Genomic DNA, 24,364 nt, shown 5'->3' with positions numbered 1-24,364 from the left:
AGCTGGTGCTCATCAGCGTAACCCGAATTGACACTCTAACTCTAATCAAATGAAAGGATTTGATTTCCCAGAATGGCTGAACGAGGGACCAGGGCAAGTGGCCTGGTTAGAGAGTTGCCTTTATATACAGCAAAGGCTTGACTGGTAAAAAAGTGCATCAAAATCACAGGATATACTCAAGGACATAATTTACAATGGACAGTCTGTTTTTATGCCTCCCTCTTTTAAATCAGGAAGTTGGAATTAAAGCACAGACAGCAACTTTATTCACCATAAAATAGCAGTTTCAAATTTATTTTGAAGCACACTGACTTGTAAAAAGGGAGAATGGTTTGTCTCACGAGAGTAATGCCAAACTGTACATTAGTTAAGAGGACTGAGAAGTAACGTAAAACCAGCGTTTATCTCCGATATTCAAAAAAAAAACTTTAGAAAAATTAAGAATTCTAGCCAGAGATTGATTTATTTGTTACCGGAGCAGCTCTTCTCGGGATCCGGGAGTAATATCCACTGTTCAGTTGTGTTTCAGTTCAGTGTGTTGGACTTTGCAGCCAGAGCTCCAGGCAAAACATTGATAGGGTTTTTTTTCTACAAGAAAAACCACTTAATCGCTCAGACACGGAGGCCAATGGAATTAACCACCACGCGTGGCTGCAGGGGGTGCTGTTGCTCAGTCGCATGGCATTGCTTTAATTGTGCCAGGCATCGCTTTCTAACTTCTTGAGTCCACACACACACAAACTCTGCCTCCTTCGTTGGCGTCAGCTGATCTGAGAACCACACTCTGGCACTAAATTGAATCGTAATGCCTCTAAACCCAATGTAAACACAATCATTTGATTTGCAGCCTGGCAGCCACTCGTCGGGGTAACTCGGCCATGAAACCACTTAGTCCAAAATAAATCAATGTATCTTTTAAGAGAACCACTGTGATATTTTGATTGTAGGTTTCTGGCAGCAAACACCATCACTCCAGCTTGACCGACGTGTATACTGATGCTAAAATAACATTAAAACAGTGGAAAAAAATGTCTGCACCGTCTCCTACAGCACAACCACAACGAGCCCTCGTGTATTTAATCCAACGGAGCATCAATAAACAAAGTTGTGGTTCTGGAGTCACCGAGGTACAGCGGAGTCACGAGCGTCGGCCTCCAGGCCTGAACATCCAGACTTCGACACCAAGCCGCAACTTTAGCACTGAACAGACGACCGCTAGATTCCCCTACTGAGGTCCGTCCCTCGTGTGTTCTCCATCAATGTTACTGTTTCGCCAACGCACAGCCGCCTTCCAGCCATCTGCTCCTCACACCTCATTCCTTTTTCTCTCACCCTGGCCTCCATCATGCTTTCCCTTTCTGAGGATCAAAGTAACGTCGAGTGGGTGGACCGATCCATCCACTTCTATCAGGGGGGAAACATGGCAGGTGGCTCCAAGTTGCCGGTTTGCAGTAATTCACCTGGTTCACTTAACATGCATGAAAGTGTTCACCCGTCACCACATCAATCACTGTGGCCAATTAGAAGCATAAAAAGCACCAACGTCCGTGTTTAATCTCCATTGGCTGCAGGAGCCGCTCGCTCTGAACTGGCCGCAGTAGAGCTGTGAGCCTACTAGAGAGCAGAGTTATTATGTACCCTACTGAGTCATCCTCTCTTCCAGCTACAATTACTGAGAAAAAGGCAACTTTTTAACCATTAACCTTCTGAACGCACACAAAGAGGGACTGGTTATGTGGGGACAATACCCAGACACCTCAAATGACAGATGTTAGTGTTGATGGAGCGAGGGATGAGCGGCGCATACACACACATACTGTACGTACAGGAGAGATACTCCCACAGCAATCAGGCACGGTGACGTATACACTTATATGTGAAAACCACATATATGTGTTATTCGCTGCTTACAGTCCTGTGCACGCACACATGTAAGGGCAAAAATGCATGCAGACACCGAGACATACACAGAAATGACAGGTACCTCAATAAGGACTGACAAACTGCACTCTTACCACTCATTGACTCATTCACATTCATCCTTCTGTACAGTCACAATGCCTCACATTATTAATGACACACCGGGATACATGAAAAATGACAAGATGTGACAGCAGCATTTTAAAGCAGCAGCGAGCAATGGGAAGTCCTGGTGAATGAAGAATATCTGCTTAAAGAAAGCATGACTCAAAGAGAATGAAATACACCCACACTGTCTGACTGAAATGCATCAATATGTACTCCCTTTCACGCACTGACACACACACACACATTCAGAGACACACCGGAGGAAGACACAGAAATAAACATGCTGCAGAGTCTCCATTCAATAGCCACTGCCGTCCCACCGATATTCACACGCACAGGGAAAAATACAGACTTAAGACGGACACACGGATACACACACGCCGATCAAGAGACACACACGCACAGAACAGATAGCTTATTAGTCTGTCTTTGAAAAGGCACGGCCTCTCAATAGCATCATCTACCTCTCCCCTCTCTCCATTGTCCTCTCCTCACATCCATAGCCAGCCAATGAATGAGGAAACAGCCGCTACCTGTAAATGAACCACACGCTCCTGTTTCTGGGGCCCAGTGACGGCCACGAAGAAGAGAGGGAGAGAGAGAAATCTCTCTCTCCGCATCCCCCCATTGCCATGTCCCCCCCCCCTCCTCTATCTCGCGCGCTCTCCACCACCTCCCTCCTCTCTCCTCCCGCCTCCCTCCTCCTCACGGTCTTCCAGCGAGAGCTCAGCCGGAGAGAGCCGCGAGAGTGGAGGAGAGAGGTGGGGAACGAGAGAGGATGGAGAGAATGTGCTGCTGTGCACCCCACATGCATCAGACGAGGGGAAAGACAATGTCAAAGATGAAGCGCGTGCGAGAGAGACACAGAATACCGGCGATCATCACAACTGGGGGAGTGTGTACTGTATAGTCTGTGCGTGCGCCGGCGGATGACAGGGAGAGGGTTTGGTTGCGACACCGTGGAGATGGAGAGATGAATTTGCTGGGTGGGGATGCGGGGGATGGGTATAACTGTAAGGCAAGAGAGAGGATAGAGAGAGAGAGACAGAGAGCCCATCCACTGACTGGTGTTTCAAAGATATACTAACAGCTGATTTCCACCCTGGATTTACTCTCTCTCTCTCTCAGACACACACACAACACACACACACACAGAGAGACACACACTTGCCAACTTTCATCTCGCCCCCTCCTTTCCTCTAAAGCAGATCTGTCATCACCACCCAGGCTAACAAACACTCTGCCACTCTTTCTGTCTCTCTCTGAAATAGTAATTGACATTCTCCCAAATGCCGAGCCGCAGCGAGGGAACATGCACCAGATCACCTTGCTCTTAATTGAGCACCACTTCACCACAGTGCTGCAATTACGCTCTGCCAACTTAACACAGGTAACGCAACCCCAGTGGCCACTTTTTCCATTTAGAAGGCAAGCGCGGCTGCATTAAGGCAAATCCCTTTTCTGAATGAGAGTGAGGGCTGCTCAGCACAAGGGTAATGCAAAAAAAAAACCTTGGGTGGCCACTGCAAAGTCCTTCTCAGTAGCCATGGGATATAACCAGTGCCTGCTGCTTTCAGCCTCCATATGACTCATCAGGAGAGTGATGTATGTACATGGAAGGACACATGCACATTAGCACTCGGACAAACATGCACAAGCGTCGTGCAGCACCTGCCCTGGGCTGGGCCGAACTGCGACTTTCGACAGATGTCATGGAGGAGAGAACCCCAACCCAACCTTTCATTAAGCCATTGTTGTGCTCAGTGTAAACAGGCAGCACGACGAGAGAGGAGATGGAAGCGACAAGCCTGTTTGTCCGGGGGAGCCAAAAGGGGGCAGAGCCGAACGTGACATGGCTGCTCTTTAGGCTTCCTGCAGCGACGTGCCCACAGAACAAAACAATAGAGATGGGACGCTGTTCAGGATCTGAACAAATCAGATGCGTAAAGCGCAGAGGACGACTTGAAAGCAAGGGAAACGAGTGACCATGGACACACACACACACACACACACGCGCACACACGCACACGCACACGAAGATCCTCATACCCACAAAACAACTGTGTGTCATCTTCTTCAATCACCTTGAGGCCTCACAGTCTTAGCTCACAGCTCAGTTGCTGCCCACACTGGCAATCTACATCAGACGCTGCAGCCAATCAGCTTTATTCTTTTTTCCCTTTTTTTTATCATTATATTTGTCCAATTGCTCAACTTCTCCGGTAAGTCCGGCCTCCTCCCACAGTCCAAAGACATGCAGATTGCTGGAGACTATACGTTTGTGTGAATGTGAGCGTGAGTGGTTGTTTGTCTCTTTACGTCCGTAGTGCCAAGTGCTGGCGATCTGTTCAAGTTGTCCCCCACCTTTCACCCAATGTTAGCCCTCCGTCGGACCCCTAAAGGATGAGTGATATAAGGAAGGATGGATGGATGGATATAACGGTTCAGGGTTTCGTTGGGCCTGTCCCGGAATGCACTGGATCACATTGCGGACAATTTACTTGACACTTCACCAGTTTTGATCCCCTTTACGCCAGGTCGTGAGCTTCGGATCAAGCTTCCTTACCTGGGGCCGTCGGTGCCGTCGTAGGCTCCGACAGTGACGTTTCGGAAAAGCTTCCTCTTGGCTTTCTCGCTACGCGTCTCTGCAAGGCACACGGAGGCAAAACACAAGCTTGAATCAAACTTTCACCTTCCTTCATGACACCGTCCCCGTCTATGTATAGGAGCGCCACGTTCTGAGCACGAGCCTCAAGTGAATGAAGTGTAATTACACCATGTTTCTGTGTCTATAAACGTTGTGACATATGGCTTGCTTGCTGTGCGAACGGTGCAGCTGGGAAAATATGAGAAAATGGAGTGCCTGTGCTGTACATGTGCCACTGTCTGCTGCGATGAAGGGCCTGCTGGCGAACACGAGTGTGACGTGCTGGGTGTTACAGTGACTTAAAGGATAATGCCAGCCTGAGGGGGTATGTAACCCATTTTCATGTGCGCCCCCGTTCACCAATCTATGAGCAATTTAAACAATTACTATACATCTTGTTAACCTATCTCTTGATATAATAAACTTGAGGAAAACGATAAAAAATATGTCACTTATTTACTTATTTTAATCTATAAACAAGACTCAAACTGGTCAGCTACAGCGAATCTCAGAAGATTACCACAGAACCGAGAGGACTTTATAAAACAGCCCACACATTTGCCGTGAAGAGATTAATATTTTAGAATAACGTCATGAGACGAAGCTCCCACTGGATCCGTCTTACCTGATCGATTGTCTCTGGTGGGAGCCGCCACTTCTTCCACACAGTCTGAGGGGAACCAGCCAGTGCGACCTTTCACTGTTCCCTCCCAGTATCCCCCCTCTCCCACACTCAATACTGAGGCAATACACAGACAGATAAACAGATAAAAGCACATAGTTAGATGGATAGAATATCATTTTGGGAGCAAATGCAGTGTCTCTTACTCTCTGTCTGTTATACATCTTTCCTCCAACTCTCCTAGTGTGTCATTATTAACCTGTTTTATAATAACGGTGGACGATCCACTGAGAGGCTCGAGAGCTTGCTTTGTGATGACTGGATGCTGGTTCTTCTCATTTCTCTTGTTTACACTCCTCTCTTCCCTCATGTACATCTTCTCCTTGTTGATGTTTTTACAGAGTTTATCAACCTGCCCTGCAGCTGCACTGACGCTTTCGAAACATTGCCAAGATGAGGGAAAATTTAGATAAAGAAAAGTACACCCTTTAGTAAAATAGACAACTTTTGTGTGATTGTGTGAGAACAACTGTGGTGACTGATACTGCACACTTCAATGTGTTTCTTGAGCTGTAAACTAATATGACTGTTTTTAATTAAATATATTAATGATGATTTTAAAATCATATTTATAACCAAATTTATAAAAGAAAATCTGCTTTTGTGCATCTTGGACCCTGCGGGTGAAATGCTTATGCAGTGTCAATCGTTTGGGACCTCACTACCTCATAACATTTATATGCATTTCAAAAAAGTTATTGTGCGATCATTCAGAGACGTCCCCCATCCTGTCCTCTCCCTCGCCTGTCTCACACACACCGTTTGAGATTGAGGCTGAGGTTGAGGCTGAGGTGGGCCAGCAGTTCGAACAGCTTGAGACGGCCGTCAGGAAACTCCAGAGGCAAGAAGCCCTCCACTTAATGAGAACATTCTATAGCAGCAGTGTGTGTGCTGCTACTGGAGATGTTCCACATTACTAGATAACCTAGATAACTTAGATTTATCAAGCTATAATGGTATGTTGTTTAAGTGTGTGTGTGTTGAGGGGGTCAACTTTGCTGATGATATGAGCACAGTCAAAAACGGGTTACTGGCATGAACATAGATTTCCTCTGGCCAGCCTCGGCCTCCGACATATACCCCCTACTGCTCAGGAGGAACATACAGTGGAAAGTACAAATCAAATATATGGCTCCTACAATAACAATATGATTACAGATCTTACAGGGGACGACTTCCCTCATTAGTCACCTGCCAATTTGTTGATTTGGCTCCATCTCACCTTTAACTTTATCCCCTTTGCTGATTGAGAGCTCCCTGTCTCCACCAGCAGAGTGGGCGCGTGTGGCCACATACACCCGACCCGGCACCGCACTGTACATGCGCTTTATGTGACCTCCCCCGCCGCCCGCAGAGGTTGCTCTGTGGAGGGAGAACGAGAGAGAAAGAGGGAGAGTCTCTTACCGAACCAGTGAGATCAGACCGCGTTACACACTGTGGAAAACCCAAGCGAGACAAAGTAAGACGACACGCGGCTTGTCAGGTCACATCACAGACAGCCGGCGTGTTGAGTCTTACTCATCAGTCATGGCAACTGGGAGAGAGCCTGCTGCAGCAGTGTATTTACTGACAGTCTGGCAATTGATTCATATGTCATGAAGAAAGCACGAACATTTCTGCTCCGTCCTGCAAGTACAGACTCCTGTGTTGTTTATATCCAAGTTGTTGTCATTGAGCTGTGATACCTGCCCTTTTTTTTGGGGGGGGGAGGTGAATATCTCTACAACTCCGTTGCCTCGCAGAACAACAATGTACAGTGACACCACACCTAAAATATGTGACTAGCAGTTAAAAATAGTGCATAACCATGCAACTGAGACACAAATAGTAATTTCTCTGCATACAGCTGAGGGTAACTGGAAATTAGAGACGCCCCGTTGGTTGATGTCCTCACAGGACCTGGGTTAGAATAAGAGTTAAGATACTTTCATTAAGTGCAACTATGTGCAGCACTGTCTCTATCACACGTTAAGGGCACAGACATCAGGAGGAAGTTGGCGTTCAATATTTTGCCCAAGGACACTTTGGCAATCGGAACGGGGAATAACTAGAATGGAACTGCCGACCCTCTGGTTAGTGGACGACCCGCTCCATCTCCTGAGCAATGAGTTGCTTTCAGACATGCACTGAACTCTGTATAATCTCCTGAAGAAGACCCTGATGAAGATTTATGTTTTTGTGAGAGCGTCTGACCCGAGAATCTCCTGCTGCATTGTTCATGTGTGAAAGGCAAACTCCGGAGAAAGTCCAGACCCCGATGTATGGACATTCTCCGGAGTTCATGTCTGATCCTCCCCCCCACAGCTTACTTACCCCTGTCTACCTCGCGGCTGCCGGTGCCTCTCCTCTGTGTCACTTTGGCCTCCTCTCCCTCTGGATGGGGAGCGGGTCCGAGTTCTGGGACTGCTGGAGCTTCTCATGCCGATGGAGGCTCTGCGCTGGGCCTGCAGAAACACACCCAAAACGACAGAATGTCAAAAGCTGAACTATCAATTCCTGTAAGAGCCTGATAAGCAATACATTGTCAGTGATCATATCTCAGAGCAGTCAGTGGATGACCATCCACCTAATGGTCTTCAGTACCTGTCCAGGGTTGGGATTGGTTGCAGCCTTGATGGGGAGGGCCAGAGGGTCAGACTGGGTCATGGTGCTATCACTGTTAGCACGCAGTAGGTGGTGGGAATGGAGCGAGGGGAGAGGCAGTGTGTGGGCGCTCTCATTTCTTTTGGGAACAAACTTTGGCGATTCCAAAAAGGGCACTGGAGATGGAGGTGTGACGGTGAGGGGTCGGAGGTGAGGAAGGGGAGCAGGGAGGATGTGACAGGATGAAATGGTGGGAGAAATAAGGTAGATTAGGGGGAAAAGGAGATCATATAGGGGCAAAAAAAAGGCAAGTGCTGGGATTTTTTTAATATTTCAATGTTTAATAGCTCCTTCAGAAGAGGAAGTCTGGCTCGAATGCTTACCTACGTCAGAATCTTTGTGGTTTTTGATGATTTCCCCGAGTTCAAAGTGACCAGAAACTACAGCTAGCTGCAAACAGAGAAAGCAAAATGAAGTATATAGTTATTCTAGCTATTGTATTTAGTGTTATTTTTGTCGAACTATCTCTCTCTGCAATAGAATAGTTTGGTCAAAGCCATATGATGAAAAAATGATAATCGTGAATACACTTACCTGAAAGGGGGTCTGACCATGTTTGTTCTTTGCCTCCCTGTTTGCTCCCCGGTACAGAAGAACGCGGACACAGCTCTCCTGGTGATTCACAGAGGGGAAGTGATTGGTTAGCAGCTTTAGAAGAAGCAGCAGTAATTATTATCATAATGATAGTTTAATATAAGGGATCTATTTCCATACTCACCTTGTTGTACATGGCAGAAATGTGAAGTGCACTGTTCCCTGAGGCATTTTGAGAAGTGGTGTCTGCCCCATAAAACAGCAGATGCTCCAAGTGCTGGGCAAAGCCATTCTGGCAAGCCTGTAATGTCAAGGGTGTGATAGAAATATCCACAAATTATCATTGTTATTAAGTATGGAAGGAGGAAGGTGGGTGGAGGTTACATAGGGCAGTATAGTATAAGAGAATTAGGCAGATAAAGAGGTGGGGGGGGGGAGATTTTGTAGAAGAGATAAGAAAAAGGAAATGTTGTGTCCTGCATCCACATTTAGATCCATAATTACTCTTACTGGAAAAACAGGTCAGAGCCTTTTACACTGCACCATGGAGGAAAAGAAAGGAAGCAAAAAAAACATTTGAACAACAGAAACGAGCGATCAACAGCCTGAGAGGTTTCCTCATATCCCCTGCAGGGACTAAAATATCACATCATACGTACAAAGTAAAGAAAGAAAGCACAGAGCACGGCAAAACCAAAATAAGATACCATGACAACCGGCTCGCAGCACAAACGCAATTTTTACCATAATGTCACAGAGACATGGTGGAGGCAATGCACCCATAACTACAGTGAGAAAGAGATAATAATACAATGCTCTTTCTGAACTGGACTCCGCTCAAGATGACTCAGATTTGAACATTATAGGAGACTATGTGGTCGTCTGATCCACGACTGTTTAGTGACAGTTTTAAATGATGTTTCATTTCATGATTCTCAGTGAGAGGCTGGTATGGATGGAGAGATGGTGGGATTAAGGGTACCTTATGCATTTCTTCCATTCCAAACTCCTCTTCATCCCTGTGCTATAGACAGAGAGAGGGATGGGAGGAGGCAGAGGGAATGGAGAGACGGTGAGGAAGGCCAAGAGGAGAGGGGTGTGAGAAAATGCTGAGAGAGAAACTGAGGGCGGCATAACAAGAACGACAGAGATAAGGAACAGTGGTGCATTGCTCAAGTTTACATGAAGAGACAGAACAGACCAAAGACGGTTATTGTTACAATATGAAGATGAAGAAAGACAGCCGACATGGAGAGATAGGTAGAGGGAGCTATATGTATTATGTAAAGAGAGAGAGAGAGAGAGAGAGAGAGAGAGAGAGAGAGAGAGAGAGAGAAAGAAAGATAGAGTGAGCAAGACAGACAGACAGACAGACAGACAGACACACATAAGGACAGATAGACAGATCTGCCCATTACCTGATGGGACTCATCCCAACCATTCTCATCCCTTGTCCCTAGTCTCGCTCCGTAGTAGAGCAGGGTCTCACAGCAGGACGTGTCGCCCCCTATCAGCACAGTATGGTATAGCGGGGTCAGGGCACACCGGTCTTTGTAGTCAGGAGACGCTCCGAGGGACAAGAGAGCCTGGCAAGAGGAGAGGAAAGAACTTCAGACTGTGTGTGTGTGTGTGTGTGTGTTCTTGGTCTGTTTGTAATGAGAGACAGACAAACCGAGGAGAAAGAAATGAAAAGATGATTGTTGTATATAGTTGGGCATTTTTCTAGACTTCATGATGATGCTGACCAATACAATCACAAAGTTTTACTTTTAAACACATCACATGTCAATATATAATAATCATATAGCTTGATTATTACCAGCGCCAAGTTTATGTTTTCATCAGCGTTTGTTTTTCTGTTTGAAATGTTGTGGTGGGGGGGCCATGACACCAGGATGAAGCCATTAAACTTAGTAGCAGGTCCGGATAAACAGGCAGACTCAGGAATAGTTGTTTTTTACATTTCTTTAACGAGAAATGTTGGCCCCTGGCGGAGGTATTCTAGTCTAACATTTGATCTTGTATACAACATAGATTGTTATAGTGCATTTTGAAGTTGCACCGAGGGTAGACAAAATAATTTAAACATGTCAATACCTGTAGAGGTAGATTTTAAATGGATAGAAACTTACTAAATAACCATGTTTTACCCAGATTTATTCCAGGTGCTAATGCTAAAATCTTCTTTGAATTCAATGGGAACCAAATTAATTCCAAATTCAACAAATCTTCTATAAAGTCTTCAAAATTGGCTTGATGGACAATATAATATTTTATAATCTTAGGAATGCTCCATCCATTTCAGTTGTTAAATCCAGATAAAAAAACATCTTTACCACTTTCATTCTACTCATTTGAATATCTTAACTTGCTTAAAACTTGTTTTAAACTTTGCTTTCGGATTTGATTTCATTTTTCTTTAATGTCTATCTACTTCTGTTTAGGAAATGTGTTTTATAAGTAAAACGGCCTTGCCTTACAATCCTCATTCAGTTTGTGCATTTGCAATCTACAGTATGAGTGTGCAACTTAAAACCAGTCCTTACCAGCAACCCAGCGTGATTATGAACCCTCACAGCTTTGTGCACTGGTGTCAAGCTGTCTCTGCTCCTAAAGTCCAAATGAGCGCCGCCCTGAACCAGCACCTTGATGCCCTCCACTGGCAGCCCTGACTGCACTGCCACAGACAGCGGGGTCTCTGACCAATGGAGGAGTGATAGGGGTTAAGAGGGATGGCAGGTAGAAAAGTGAAAATCCATCATGGGATATTCTCACAGTATTTGAAATCAATCAATATCACAATATAATTTATTTGAAGGCAAATAATTATTCTTATATTATACATAAATCCAGAGTGAGAAGTTTCACAAAAAGTTATGTGACAAACTCACCTCCGGTGTCAGGATCATGAAAATTTGGATCAAGACCTTTATCAAGGACTTTTGCTATTTTCTCTGTTGCTCCAGTCTGAATATAATCCAGGAACTTCTTTAGACTGGCCTGGGAGTGGTGCAGAGGAAGGAGACAGGTGCCAGTTAGTGGAAATGAACCGTTTACAGCAGTAATGTCTCACAGAGAAGAGAAGAAATACCTTTGTGCTGAGCTTTCCAAGAGCCTTCTCATCGAGGTTGGTCTGTTTATAAACTCTGGTCTTGTACCTAAACTGAGGAGCAGAAAAAGATCTGTTTGAAAACTGTGAAGAATCCTTCTGCAACACAGTTTATCACTGAAGGTGTAAAAAGAGGAAAATAAGAGAAAAGATCATTGTGCTGTACATCTGTGGCTCAGATGGTGCTAAACAATGAAAACATTAAAAGAACAGAAGTCAGGCTGGGAATTAGTTTTAGAGCAAATAATTCCAAATAAGCCAGAACAGCCAGTTCTATGAATTTCTTTATAAAAAGGTAAATTGGGGGCATGGAGGCAAAGAAGACAGACAAAGTAAAAGAGTTAATTCTGATTATTCATTCTAATGATGATTAAATACTAGAGCCTCAAGCAACTTTCTTTAATTAACAGCAAATATTGCATAAACTGCATACTGCAAAGCCATAGTATATGTCAAACTGCATAGTACTAAAATATAATGTACTCACAACAGGCTATTTTGATATCTGCACTTTGTTTGGAGGGGGGCTCCGTACTGAGCAGCACTAGCTAACTTAGATTTATTGCTGTTATATCAGTGTCTCTCTAAAAGCTTTTAGATTCAGATGACCCTAAAAATAACAGTGTCAGAGACAAAATGGATACAATAAGATATTGATCTGGAAAAAAAACAAAACAAATCAATAACTTGTACATGTCGCAATTTTTCCTGTTTTGCTTTCAATTATGTCACATACATGTCACATACATGTAATTATGTCACATACATGTCCGAAGACATTTTTAATTGTTTCAAAATTTTAGTTGTCATCATAAGACCCCTTCTCTTTATCTGGTGACCACCCTCTGAAAGCACTGGCCTTAATCGTTGTCTAGAGAACCGGACTTTGAAAATTCGACTGAGGTCTTGTCGGTTTACCGTGTCTTCCTTTCTGAATACTCCGAGGTGCCAGTGAAAACCGCCTCTCTTAATGTGGGGTGTCCACACCTTTACTGCAGTGTGATGACAAACCGTTAAACTGCAGAAGAGCCGGGAGGTGCGAGTATAGAACTAAGTTACTGCTGAACTGAGGCACACACTGCACCTCAGAGCGGCTGCGTTTGTGCAGCGTCAGGATGATGGAAATCAACTTGAATAGAATCAAATTACCACACCGTGCTCACTGGTATGTGGTGGTACACACTCAGAACTAACTGTGTGGATGAACTACTGGACCAGTGAATGTGCACTAAGCTGGCTTAACAAAATGGCATTACTGGTGTTATAAATACATCCACTCGAGGTGCTGTGAGATACATTCTGCTGTGGAGTGGAATCCAGTCACGAGGCCTCATCACTAAACAGACTTGTCCTAATCTGGAACCTTGTCCAGAATGTAAACACGCCGCTTTGAAGCCAAACCCTGAGAGCAGGGATTCGATTTCAGCCCCACCCAGCAGCACTCAACATTTACAGCAAGCTGGACCAGCAGGGGGCGCTGTTAGATAATCAAAACACAGCATGAAACTTCTCACTAATGCCTGCAACAACCCACATCCCAAACAGTGAAGAAATACAATATAATTTATATGTTACATAATGAAATCTATCAAATCAACAATGTGCATATTCTTTTAGTATTTTTAGATGATGTTCTTTCTGAATAATCTAAGCACAGTAATACTGGACTGAATATGATAGAGTGATTCTTAGTATTTTATTAGGACGTGGTTATTAAACAAACAAACAAATTAATGAAGGGTTTCCCAATCAGATTCTTATTCATGCCTGTTTGATTTTGATGAGAAAATAAAATATATAAACAATGTAACTTAACTTTGTCCTCACTTAACAGGCATATATAAAAAAAAAAACTCTAAATGCTCATTTGTCTGACTGTTTGAACTTTCCCATCCTTCCCATCTCCATACCTCCAGGTAAGGCACGCCTTTCTCAAAGGACTGGGAGTAGTCTCGCAGGGCCCGCTCCTCCTCCAGGAACTTGGCGTCCCGTCCGTCTCCAGCTGGCTGGAAGAGGCCGTAATTGTAGACGTCCCACAGTGACTCGCTGAGGGTGAGGACGATCTGCTGCTTGGCGCTCCACACCGTGCAGTCCTGGTCAAACTGGAGACACCTCTGACAGACATGGGACACAGGGCAAAGCAGAGGTCACGTGTGGGAGTTTTTGGAGGCAGAAATTAAAATGGCTGAGCAGAACAAAAAGCAGAAAAAGGGTGGTTCTATGGTGCAGCAGCAGCTCCCAAAATTAGGGGTTGTGAACCTCAAGGGCAGGGAGGTGCAACATGATTTCCAAATATCCAATTAAAAAACTCTTGAAATTGCATATTTAAGCCATAATTGATACAATAGATGAAATAGAAACAGTAAAATAAAACTCGAGTTCATACTGACAGATTAGCAGCAGCACTATTTGCAGCAGGTTTAAAGAACCATAGGAAACGCTGCGACATGACTACATGAAGGTGATTTTGTCTCCAAGGATTTATTTCATACAATGATGAATGATGGTTGATGTTAATGAGCTGTAGATCATTGTTGGTTGCAATAGTTAATTTATTACTATACTATTCATCTGAAATCTGAAAGACATAATTCCTACATTATGATCATCCTTTTTCAAGCTTTATAACCTTTCGGTCAGGTCTATAGTTCTATAGGAGGCGGAGATACCTACATGTACTTTCCTTCTATGGGACTTCTTCAAGATGACATGATGAAAAGAGCCAAATCATTTTCTGCTCCACATGAGCCCCAGATTGTCTCGCGATTCTTATTATTAACAGAGATGTCTCGGAAAGTGTGGTTTTTTCGCCGCTGCTACTTTTACTGAAGTAACAGGTCTGAATACTTCCTCCACCACTGTGGAGTAGCAGGAGTAGCAGGCCAGACTTCATAAGCTGCCTCAGACTCCCTCCGTCTTGTTTTGATCTCTGTCCCTTTTCTCTGATCTTAGAACGGAAATCGGACTGTTTCTGTCTCTAAGCGCAGGTGTTCATATCATTATGACAACAGCTTTTTTTTAATGCACAAGTTTCTATGTGTAAACCTTTGTCTCAATAAATAATACTATGTAGTTGCACTTTATCATTATGGATAAATAATGTAGCATGATGGTTTTAACATCAGCTGGTGAGTGATGAATGCATGAGTGTGTGGTGTGTGCAGAATATGAATGCATTACTTGTTAATAATTGATCATCTGTCAAATCAGTGGAGAGAATATGACTTATATGCTTTTTCTGACTTACATACACAACATTATTTCTCTTTTGCCCTGAATGAAGAACGATTCCACACCGGGATAAATATTGCATGTCACATTTGCACCCTGATCCAGGAGAGGAAGTAGTCTGGAGAAAAAAATCCTCTTTTCCCTCGTACTGTATGGGTGTGAAGAAAAATGCCTTGGATGTATTATGATTTCACGGTGATTTGTGCGCTGCCCATTCCCTCATATTATTCCATTTCCACAGGAAGACAATCTTTTCTCCCCTTTACTTATTAGAGCCTGGAGCCGCAGGACGGAGCCGGAGTGGGTCTTAACGACGGAGCTGAGGCGTCTCAATGAGAGGTGTGCATCTACGCCATTGTTCCATCTCAGCGCACTGTAAGTATAATTGCACAGCTCAGCACACTTCCATGTCCCTCTGCTCCCCTCGAGCCCCCGCCCTCCGCCGACCCCCCCCCCCCCCCCCCCCCCACTAGTTTGCACAGTTTGATAATGTAGCCAACTCTATTGGCATGGCAACCGATTCATTAGTGGAGTCAGGCACCCGTTGCCGTAGCAATGTCTCGGTGGTCCCTGGGAGGTAAACCACATGACCATATATAACTGAGTTGTAAAGAACGCGTGTGCGTGTGCGTGTGTGGAAGACACAGAGTGCATAATTCCTGGGAGAGATGTCTAATGTAATGTATACTTTGTATTACAGTGACACTCCCCTCCCCATCGTTCTCTTTTATACAATAAGGGATTTTCTGACACTTTTATTATTACGGTTTATCTAAACGCGCAGTGTAAATCTCCCACTTTGTTCATTCGCTGCCAACTTGCTCTTCATAGCATCCGTCTCCCCTCTCGCCCTCTTTAACCCGCTTCCAACATGTCCGTCCCTCTTGTCGTCTCCCTCGCATTTGACTCAACAATAGTTTTCAGCTCCACGGCGTGAGGTGCTGAGTGTAGTCCGCGGTTTGCGGAGCCGAACCCGACGCCTGTGGCTGACGGAGACCTACGAGCAACACCGAGGCCCTCCATATATTCCAGAGCAACTGGCTCTCCCCGAACTCATTAAAAACCTATTAGATAATTAGCAATTACTGTTATATTGAGGGCAGATCGGCTGACATGTAGAGCAGCCGGCAAGTTCGAGGGAGTTGAAATTGCAGAAAGGAAGATGGTGGGGAGGGGGATTACAGTCGGGACTCCATTCTCACCTGGATGTGTGACTGCGCTTGCCAATTCACACCTGCCGCCACCGCTCAGCTGAGAGCTGTACTTGTGAATTGATGCCAACTTCAGTTTTGGGAACTAATTATGACGATACATGACCGAGACATGGTTGTGTTGACGGAAAACACGTACGTCTGCCCTCACAGGTGACGCAACACGAGCGCCGTCTTCTTCCTTCAGGGACGTATCCCTGGGCTTATGGGACGACTGGAGTGAAAAAGGCTTTGAAACAAGAGATGTGCCACTACAGCCGTGCACACTATTTTCAGAGACTAATTTCCAACAGATGTGGAGTCAACACTGCAGCTATAAACCTGAATAATGTTTTCATTTAGGGGATGCAAAATAAACCGGCTTTGGAGTGGAAACAGTTGTGAATCATTTCGGCTTCCATTAGAAAAGACAGCAGGCTTGAAAACAATGAGGAGGAAGGCGTTGAAAAACAGACGAATGCAGCAACCAAGAGCAAACCTGATGAGTCATTGAGAGAATATAGTGGCCGAGGTCCAAGGTTGTGCTCTTACCTCATCTCTGTGGATAATTCGTTTTTTATTATCACAAAATCCAGGTTACATGTTTGAATAATAGAATTCCTCTCTAAATCCACATGAAACCCCCTGCACCACTAAAATAACATTTACAGGTTTAGTTATGTCCACACAGAAACAAGACAATCATTCAAGGTTATTGCCTTAACACTGTAAATGAGTCTGATGTCTATACTGTATATGTTTCTAAACTTCCTCAATGTGAGTTCATGTAAAGCTTTCAGTTCTGAGGCAGTAATATCAGAGACACTTCCCTCAAGTGGCGCCCTGAGGGAGATTTGTTTAAATGTTGGATTTTGATTTGATTGTAGTCGATGGTTCATTCTCATAGATTTTAAAGACGAGGAGCCAAACTGTACAACAAAGTTTTAGAGTATTTGACTTTTTTGCTTTATGGATTTAAATCTGTGCTTAATTAGGAGTCTAGAAGAACACGAGATTCTGTCATCTGAAGATGTCTTCATGCCATGAGTGTTTTTGCGTTGCATTTGGCCATAGGGAGGACATGCACCTACTGTTTGTTTGATGTCTGGAATTCCAATACGAAACACCATCATTGTCAGGAAGGTGTCCTCTAGAGGAGCCATCGTGGTCATGCTGCGCTCCATGGGAGCTCGTCTCTTCTGCAGCGCATTCAGGCCAGGGTGATGAGGCTGCTGATTGGCTGCATTGAAAGGATGCTGCTGCTGCTGCTTATTGGCTGCTTGGTGGTGTAACGGAGCTTGATTTGACATGTAACCGAATCCTCGATGGCCCGGCCTCAGCGGCCTGTCCGCTCTCTGTCGGCCGATCACTATGGCAGCTGGTTTCACCACCTCGCCACCTTTCCCTTCCCAGGATTGTCGTCCTCTCGTCATGTCCTCCTCATCCAGACCCTCTAACCCTCCATTCTCCGAGTCACGTCCATCTTCCCCGTCTGTGTTTTCTCCTCCCTGCTCCTCTTCCTCCTCCTCATCCTCCCCATCTTTGTCATCCTGACCGGGATAAAAGTGCTCATTATTTCCCAGCATCCTTTGCTGTGCAGGGGTCACTGCAGAGAGGGCTGAGTGACATAGCTGTCATGAAGACAAGTCATGGCTATCCCATGAGACTGGCCTCGTCCTTAGAAACATGCTGTGGGAGAGAAGGGAGTAACCTTTGGTCATTTATCTCCGGAACATTTCAGTGATACTTTACAACATTAGAAAAAGACACGTGCAATAATAGAAATACTAGCCACGGGCAATGCTAATAGGTCCACATCGGTGAATGAGCACAGAGCTGGTCCACATTTTCCATTTAGCCGCTCGGAATGCATCGGGGAATAGCAGGCTGATGAAAGACGGACTATATATAAACTCTGTGAATTTGCATCACAAGTTCTTTGCAGGAGGGAATGAGTTGAATATGAGATTTAGCTTTGCATGAGGTCAAGATCATTGGTGCTTTGTGATAATGGAGCCGACCCATGTCTGGGGCACGACCCTGGTCCGACAGCTAACTGTGGGGTCCTGAAAGGGAAAATCCACCCTCAGCTCAGTGTTGTTCATCATCACAACTCGATGTTCACTGTGCAGGTGTTATTTTTAAATGAGCTGTCACAATGGATCATTGGTTTCTTTCCCTCCAGTCCCTCCACCTGTCTGGACAATGATGATGTGATAAAGACAGGGTGATACTTTGCCCACGATACATTTTGGCAACCCTCCACAAACAAAACTGACCTTGCTTCAAGAAGTTATATGAAGCTATCTGCAGTATACTCCAAGCTAAATTCACACGGGTTTATTTGTAACTGCAAGATCGTGGAAAAATGCTAATTTCACCTGCAGTTGATAAGAAGTGTTTGCTAACATTTGGGGTCTGTGAACCCAAATGAACTTCTAGTTGTAGTTAGTAAATCCAGGTTATTTGCGAGACATGGCTGCATGACATCTGAAAGCTTATCCTTGGACAACTTTCCAGCTTTCTCATTCGCAGATTACCTGGACGACCTACTAAAACATCAGGCCACATTTTACATTTAATGGGATTAGCAGAAGAGGTATCCAGATAAATCCTGCTCCTTGTTGCATCTGAAAGTTCTGGCTCTGACTCTGTGTCCAGTTGTTGAAATAGTTTGAGAATGTGCCAAATTCAATTTAGTTTGTAGAATCCTGCAAAAGTTCAGGAGGTTTTTCAGCTGAGACGAGCAGAGGTCAGGACCCTTAATTAAAATGTTAAGTGTTGTGGCTACATGAGGCTCAGGTCAGATGAGGGCTCTCTGAGTGGATACGTCTTATGATCGATTGCTTTCTTCCTTGAAGACCGTGTGTAAAGTCTGTTAAGAGGACCTTGGGGAGAATAGATTGTTACTGTGGATAGTTTTAATGGCTAAAACGCTTCGTGCAACATAACTCAACTGACATTATGTGAAAATATCTTGGCTGACATGGTGTCAGGTCCTCTGCATTTTGGCCAGTTATCTGCAGCAGGAAAACAAGTTTGACCAACAAAAACAAGCTGCATCACCCACAGCAATTTGAAAGTGTCTTACTGGGTGGATTTTGGGCTTTAAGACTTCATTGTGCTTCTGATTTGGCAAACTGGTGCCTCCATATGTACTGTCCCTGTTTTTCCCTTTTCCCCCTTGCCATCATGTAGATCTGGACCATTGCCAACAGCCGCCTTAATGATGGCGAATGACGCTGGGAATCTCCCACTGTCTCATTGGCAATGTGGTGCTCTGAATATAATATGAGTTGGGGGTCTGAAATAGATGATTATCTGAACGATGGACAGATGGAACTCATGGAGACAAACTCAAATTAGGACACGTCAAAAATCATTCAATCCCAGATTACCCACATGCAGTCAATAAATTACTGATAAGATATCCAGAAATACTCTATTGATGAAGGAACATGGCCAAGGTGACCAAGGTGTCTGGCATTATCAGCTCGTAAACTACTAGCTTAGCTTATTACACCCTCTAAAACTTGAGTTCCCTTTATGGCCCTAAAGGGCTTAAATGTAACTCTACACCTTCCTTTCTTATTTTGTGACTGGGATCTTTTTTCCTAAATTTCATTTGGGCTAGATATCTATCCATCTATGTATATACTAAAATGGCCATGCCCATGCTCCATGATTTTGTAATTAAATTCATTTATTTGGCTCCACCTCTGGTTGTTGTTCGGTTTAAATGTGTGAGCATTGTAGAATGGGTTACATAAAGAAAAGTAGGTTGGTTTAACAAGTTTCTAAATTAACTTATGTTATGCATTAGACTTTGACTCATGTTAAGGGCAAAATGTTTTTGTTAAAAATGTCTTATTGCGATCTACCGTCCATGGTTTTATCACCTACATTGTAGGTCCTACAATGTGTTCATGATTCACATAAAGCAATAAAGACAAATTGCAGAATTATAGAAAAAATTAAGTGTGTCTGCTTTCCCTAACTGTTATTCCTCATACCTTTTGGGGAACAACAGGGTAAAGATTGAAAAATCAGCGCAACACATTTGCAGCAAAATATAAATATTAAGAGTCAGCGAGAGATTGATCTTAATCTGATTTTGTTAAACAACAAGACGCAACCAAATGAAAATGGTTGTTTTATGAAATGGAATAAAACAAAATAACAGTTACTGCACCTATAAAGGCGACCATATAAAGTCAGCAGTGTATGAATGATTGATGGGATGAATTCAAAACAGTCCCAGCCTGGTATGTTCATGTCTCACTGGCTCAGAGGAAGTCAGCTAGTTGAGGATTCCTTAGAGGATACCACAGCAGGAAGAGGACTAAGCATGGTTGATTCCCCTAGATGTTCTGACAATGACAGGGTGGGCCACACAAACACAATGTCTGTCAGAGCAAGTAAAGAAAACTGACGGTTTCTGATAAGAAACTGCAGCAACTTGTGAAAAAAAAGGATAAATGAAAAGGCATTCAAAACAATAAGTGTTTAGTAAAAAGTGTGAGGTTAGATAGCCATATAAAAGTTTTTCATTAAGTTGTTCTACTGCTGGCTTTAACACAAAGGACCTTACTGCCCATCAATAGCCACAAAAGAGCTCAGCTTTAAATGGCTGGAAACCCATACTCAGCATACATTTAACCATGGGGGACAATCCACTCTGGCCATTGTTCTTGAATATGATTCACACGCTCAAAACGTCAATAGCTGACAAAACCCTCACGAGGTTTCTGGGGATTAACACTACCATTCAAGCACAACAGAAGGGAATAGAGAAGGTTGATTTATGACAAAGTCTCATAAAATATTTAACAACATTGAGTCTGCACCGGGCAAGATAAGGAACGAGGCGGACAGGCCGAGAGTCGACAGGAGCCAACTAATTGGGATGTAAAAGCAAAAGGAGGAGACACAAGAGAGAAAGACAGGGAGAGTTATAGTTAGCATAAAGCAGAGTAATCAGATTGAGAGAGGAAAGGGAGGAGGGGGTGAGAGGACAGCTGTAGCTGGATGAGGGATGAGAGGGGGTGGGAGCCATAAGATAAAGTATAACAGGTAAGGAAAAGCTGTTTGATAATCTTACAAGAATGGCACTTAGTAGAGCTCATACCTCCACCAAGGCCTAACAGTCTAACATGTTTAAATCTGTATGGTCCAGATCTTAGAACCATTTTACACCTATCTTGTTTGGTCTGGACCTTTGGACTTATCAGTTGAGATCAAACCAAAACAAGAGTGAAAGGTGCCACTGGTCAAAAATATAGTCCAGACCAAAAGAGGTGGCCTTCGTCCGGATCATGGTTAGATATTTCAGTCATCATACTTAAATGTTGAATTTCTGAAGCTTAAATCTGGTCATATCTTAAATTCTTGTAGGCTGAGTTTATCAGTGACAAGTTCATGTAATGTATTGGTAAGGTAAGTATACATGAAAATAATAAATATCATAATTATTTAAAAAATCATTACTAAATACTGTATTTTCATCGGACAACAAAATCCAAAAACTTCATATAACAGATTTGTTCGGATGTTATGAGCTTCTCACTCAAAACTTAGACAATAATATCTGAAGATTGGAATGGGAGAGTTGCTCTGTTCATTGGACCCGTTCAGAAGCTCAACCTCTGATCCTCAGACTCATGAGAAGACTGGGAGAGGTTTTCATTCTGGGTCAACAGACTCTGAGAAAATCCAAGATGAAGAATCAGGGGCTGATTAATCATGATAATGGCGACAGTGATCGATGCCCTTCCTTGAGACATGGAAAGCAAAGATGGATGGATGGTGATATTTGCAGAGGTCCCTTACATCTCTCCTCTCTCTCCATCTTCGCCTCCTCTGAGATATTTTCCGTACGCCCTTCTTTCTTTGGAAAGTGCAGCAGTGTAGCAATAATGACTTTGGGGCTCATTTGGCTGCTTTCACTCCTTGGGGTTCCATATAAACAAACATTATGCCTGTTTTGGGGCAAATAACTCACTCAACTTTGCTGCATTATAAATTATGAACAATGAAAAATGCCTGTCACCCCTGATTTATTGGCTCTGTCTCTAGTAATTGACATATATCACCTTTATCTGTATTTAGTAGAGTCTGCTCTGAGAGCTGTTGTTACTGGTTTTGAGGTTTCTCCCCTTTTTTTCCATCAGTCTTGAGGGAAATTCGGTCCAGTCCTGGCACAATATACTGTACAGATCTTATCAGTTAATCTCATATTCACACTTTTTGTCAATCTCTGTCTCTCTTCGTCTCTCACTCCACTCTCTCCCTATGTAGGCCGGAGCATGTATAGAGATATATTTTCAGTGTATCGGTCCCCGGAAAGCAGATTTGGAAACGGTCCATGGAACAGATTGTCCCACTTTTACGTCCTGCTAAAGTGGAACGGCCAAGTACTGTCCTCTATATCGCTCCCTCTCTCTGGGTCTCCACCCTTCAGCCTCTTTTACACCGAGGAGTCGTTGAGGACACTCTAGACCTACTCCAACAACACTAAACTCGGGAGGAGAGGACATTTAGCTTTATGTGAATGGTGCATCAGATCTCGAGGTGGGGCTCGGATGTGGGATATTACGGGGGAAAGGGCCAAACTGGGGTATGATAAGTGGGAACCTTGTTGTTTAATGCGACAGGATAAATAAATTAAATTTAAAGAGGACATTTCAATGGGGAAAAAATCCTTTAGATTTCACTGTCTGCATTCTTTATTATATTATTTGTATGCCTTCCTGTTGCCATTACTAGGCTTTGTATTTTCAAGCGCTAATTAAATCTATGCTTGATAAAAATCAGATGAATTGCAGGAGCCTAATTGAAAGTTACGGTGTCTTTGATTCATTTTACAGGCAGATAACACCAGCCACACAATCATCTCCTGCAGACGGGTATTTCCCTCAGCAGGGGAGATATTCTCCCATGCAACACACACAGACGTCAATTAATCAATTGCATATCTGATGCCAATCAAACAGAAATGATAACCCTGCTAATCAGGCATTAATTGGATGATTGAAACAATCAGCTTCCTCTCTCTCCATTTCACAAGGAGCATCCTGCTCGTTTGATCGCTTTAATTGCCACCTCACCGAGGACACCCTCTTGTAAGGGAAAAGCAGCTCCAGCTATAGGTTACAAACTGCTCATCAGCTCCACCCAGCACGTGTGTTCCCGGCACACAGTGTACCCTGCACAGTTTGACTCATTAGGCAGCCGTCAAACACATCAGGCCTGGTAAATAAAAAAAACGTGGAGCAGGTAGCAGTAAATGCCAGACCAGTAAGCCCGAGCTTCGCTTTGCTGGCGGTCTCGTGTCGATCAAAGTGGGCTATCTTTCCCCTCAGACTGGATATAATTGGGTCAGGTGGAGCGTGCGCTCAGGGCCTCACTTGGGCTAAACTTGGCTGTATAGGCTGGGAGACCTCAATGCGGTACAGATTTAGGAGTGAACATCGCCGGGGCTGTTTTTGAGACTTCCCCAATCATTGTTTGATACAAAGCTACAGCGTCCCTGCACGACTACACAACAGAATTCCATAAAACAGGATTCCCTAATTTTTACTTTTTCTAACTGATGACCAAAAATCTTCACGATAGCATGGTATTTTCTCACGGATCTGGATAGAGGGCAGTTGTAGGTAATACATTTCCCCCAAAATTTCTTTAACATTGCTAGATAGGGGGAGCTCTTCAATATTTTCATTGATTTCTCAGAGAATAATTCATGGATATTGATGAAAAAGCAATCAGGCATGTTAGGGGGAATGACATGTATGCGAGTGTGTGCAATTTGGTGCAGATCCAAATAAAATTCAGTGTGTAGTGAATTTAAATGTGGTTTTATGAGGGGACTTTTGGGCCTTGGTGAAGGTATGCGCTCCACTGAGTGTCAATCTAGCTCTGCACAAGTTTTACAAATCTTCTGTGGCTCCTTCCACATAACATATAATATTAACGAAGCACATTTAATGTCTTCGAACGGCTCACAATTTCAAGTGTTAGTGGAGGTTATGATTGCAAGTTAATGAGCTAATCCACACAGGCCAATATTTGAGACGCAATGTTCTTGTTCTTTTTGTATTAGAATGTTCCCTTCGACAATGCAGCAGCACTGAGACATAACACAGCAGCTAGTGTGAGTTGGTGCATTATGGCCAGTCTCTTGATAACGTGGACATGACATACATACAAATAATGAATTGGTGCTCTGTGCTTAAAAGTAAAATGCCTTATTTCTATCGTTTCCCATAAACTAATTAATTCCATAAAACACAAAGTTCCCA

General features: G+C 43.8%; 1 protein-coding gene across 1 annotated transcript in view; it reads right to left on the bottom strand.

The window, feature by feature from the left end:
* Positions 1-17,741, bottom strand: part of LOC133931762 (SH3 and multiple ankyrin repeat domains protein 1-like) — a 28,663-nt gene extending 10,922 nt beyond the window's left edge. The window contains 14 exon segments of the mRNA XM_062378712.1: positions 4,595-4,673; positions 5,301-5,414; positions 6,580-6,717; positions 7,660-7,772; positions 7,924-8,116; positions 8,324-8,390; positions 8,535-8,612; positions 8,719-8,835; positions 9,953-10,120; positions 11,081-11,232; positions 11,426-11,534; positions 11,626-11,697; positions 13,554-13,757; positions 17,156-17,741. Coding sequence (XP_062234696.1) covers positions 4,595-4,673; positions 5,301-5,414; positions 6,580-6,717; positions 7,660-7,772; positions 7,924-8,116; positions 8,324-8,390; positions 8,535-8,612; positions 8,719-8,835; positions 9,953-10,120; positions 11,081-11,232; positions 11,426-11,534; positions 11,626-11,697; positions 13,554-13,757; positions 17,156-17,650 — 2,099 coding nt within the window. The 5' untranslated portion in view covers positions 17,651-17,741.
* Between the last annotated feature and the right edge of the window lie 6,623 nt (positions 17,742-24,364).

The sequence above is a fragment of the Platichthys flesus genome, chromosome 20, assembly GCF_949316205.1.
Source record: "Platichthys flesus chromosome 20, fPlaFle2.1, whole genome shotgun sequence".
In the NCBI taxonomy this organism is placed as follows: Eukaryota; Metazoa; Chordata; class Actinopteri; order Pleuronectiformes; family Pleuronectidae; genus Platichthys; species Platichthys flesus.
Note: the sequence above shows the minus strand (reverse complement) of the source record. Positions and strands in the feature narration are given on the sequence as shown.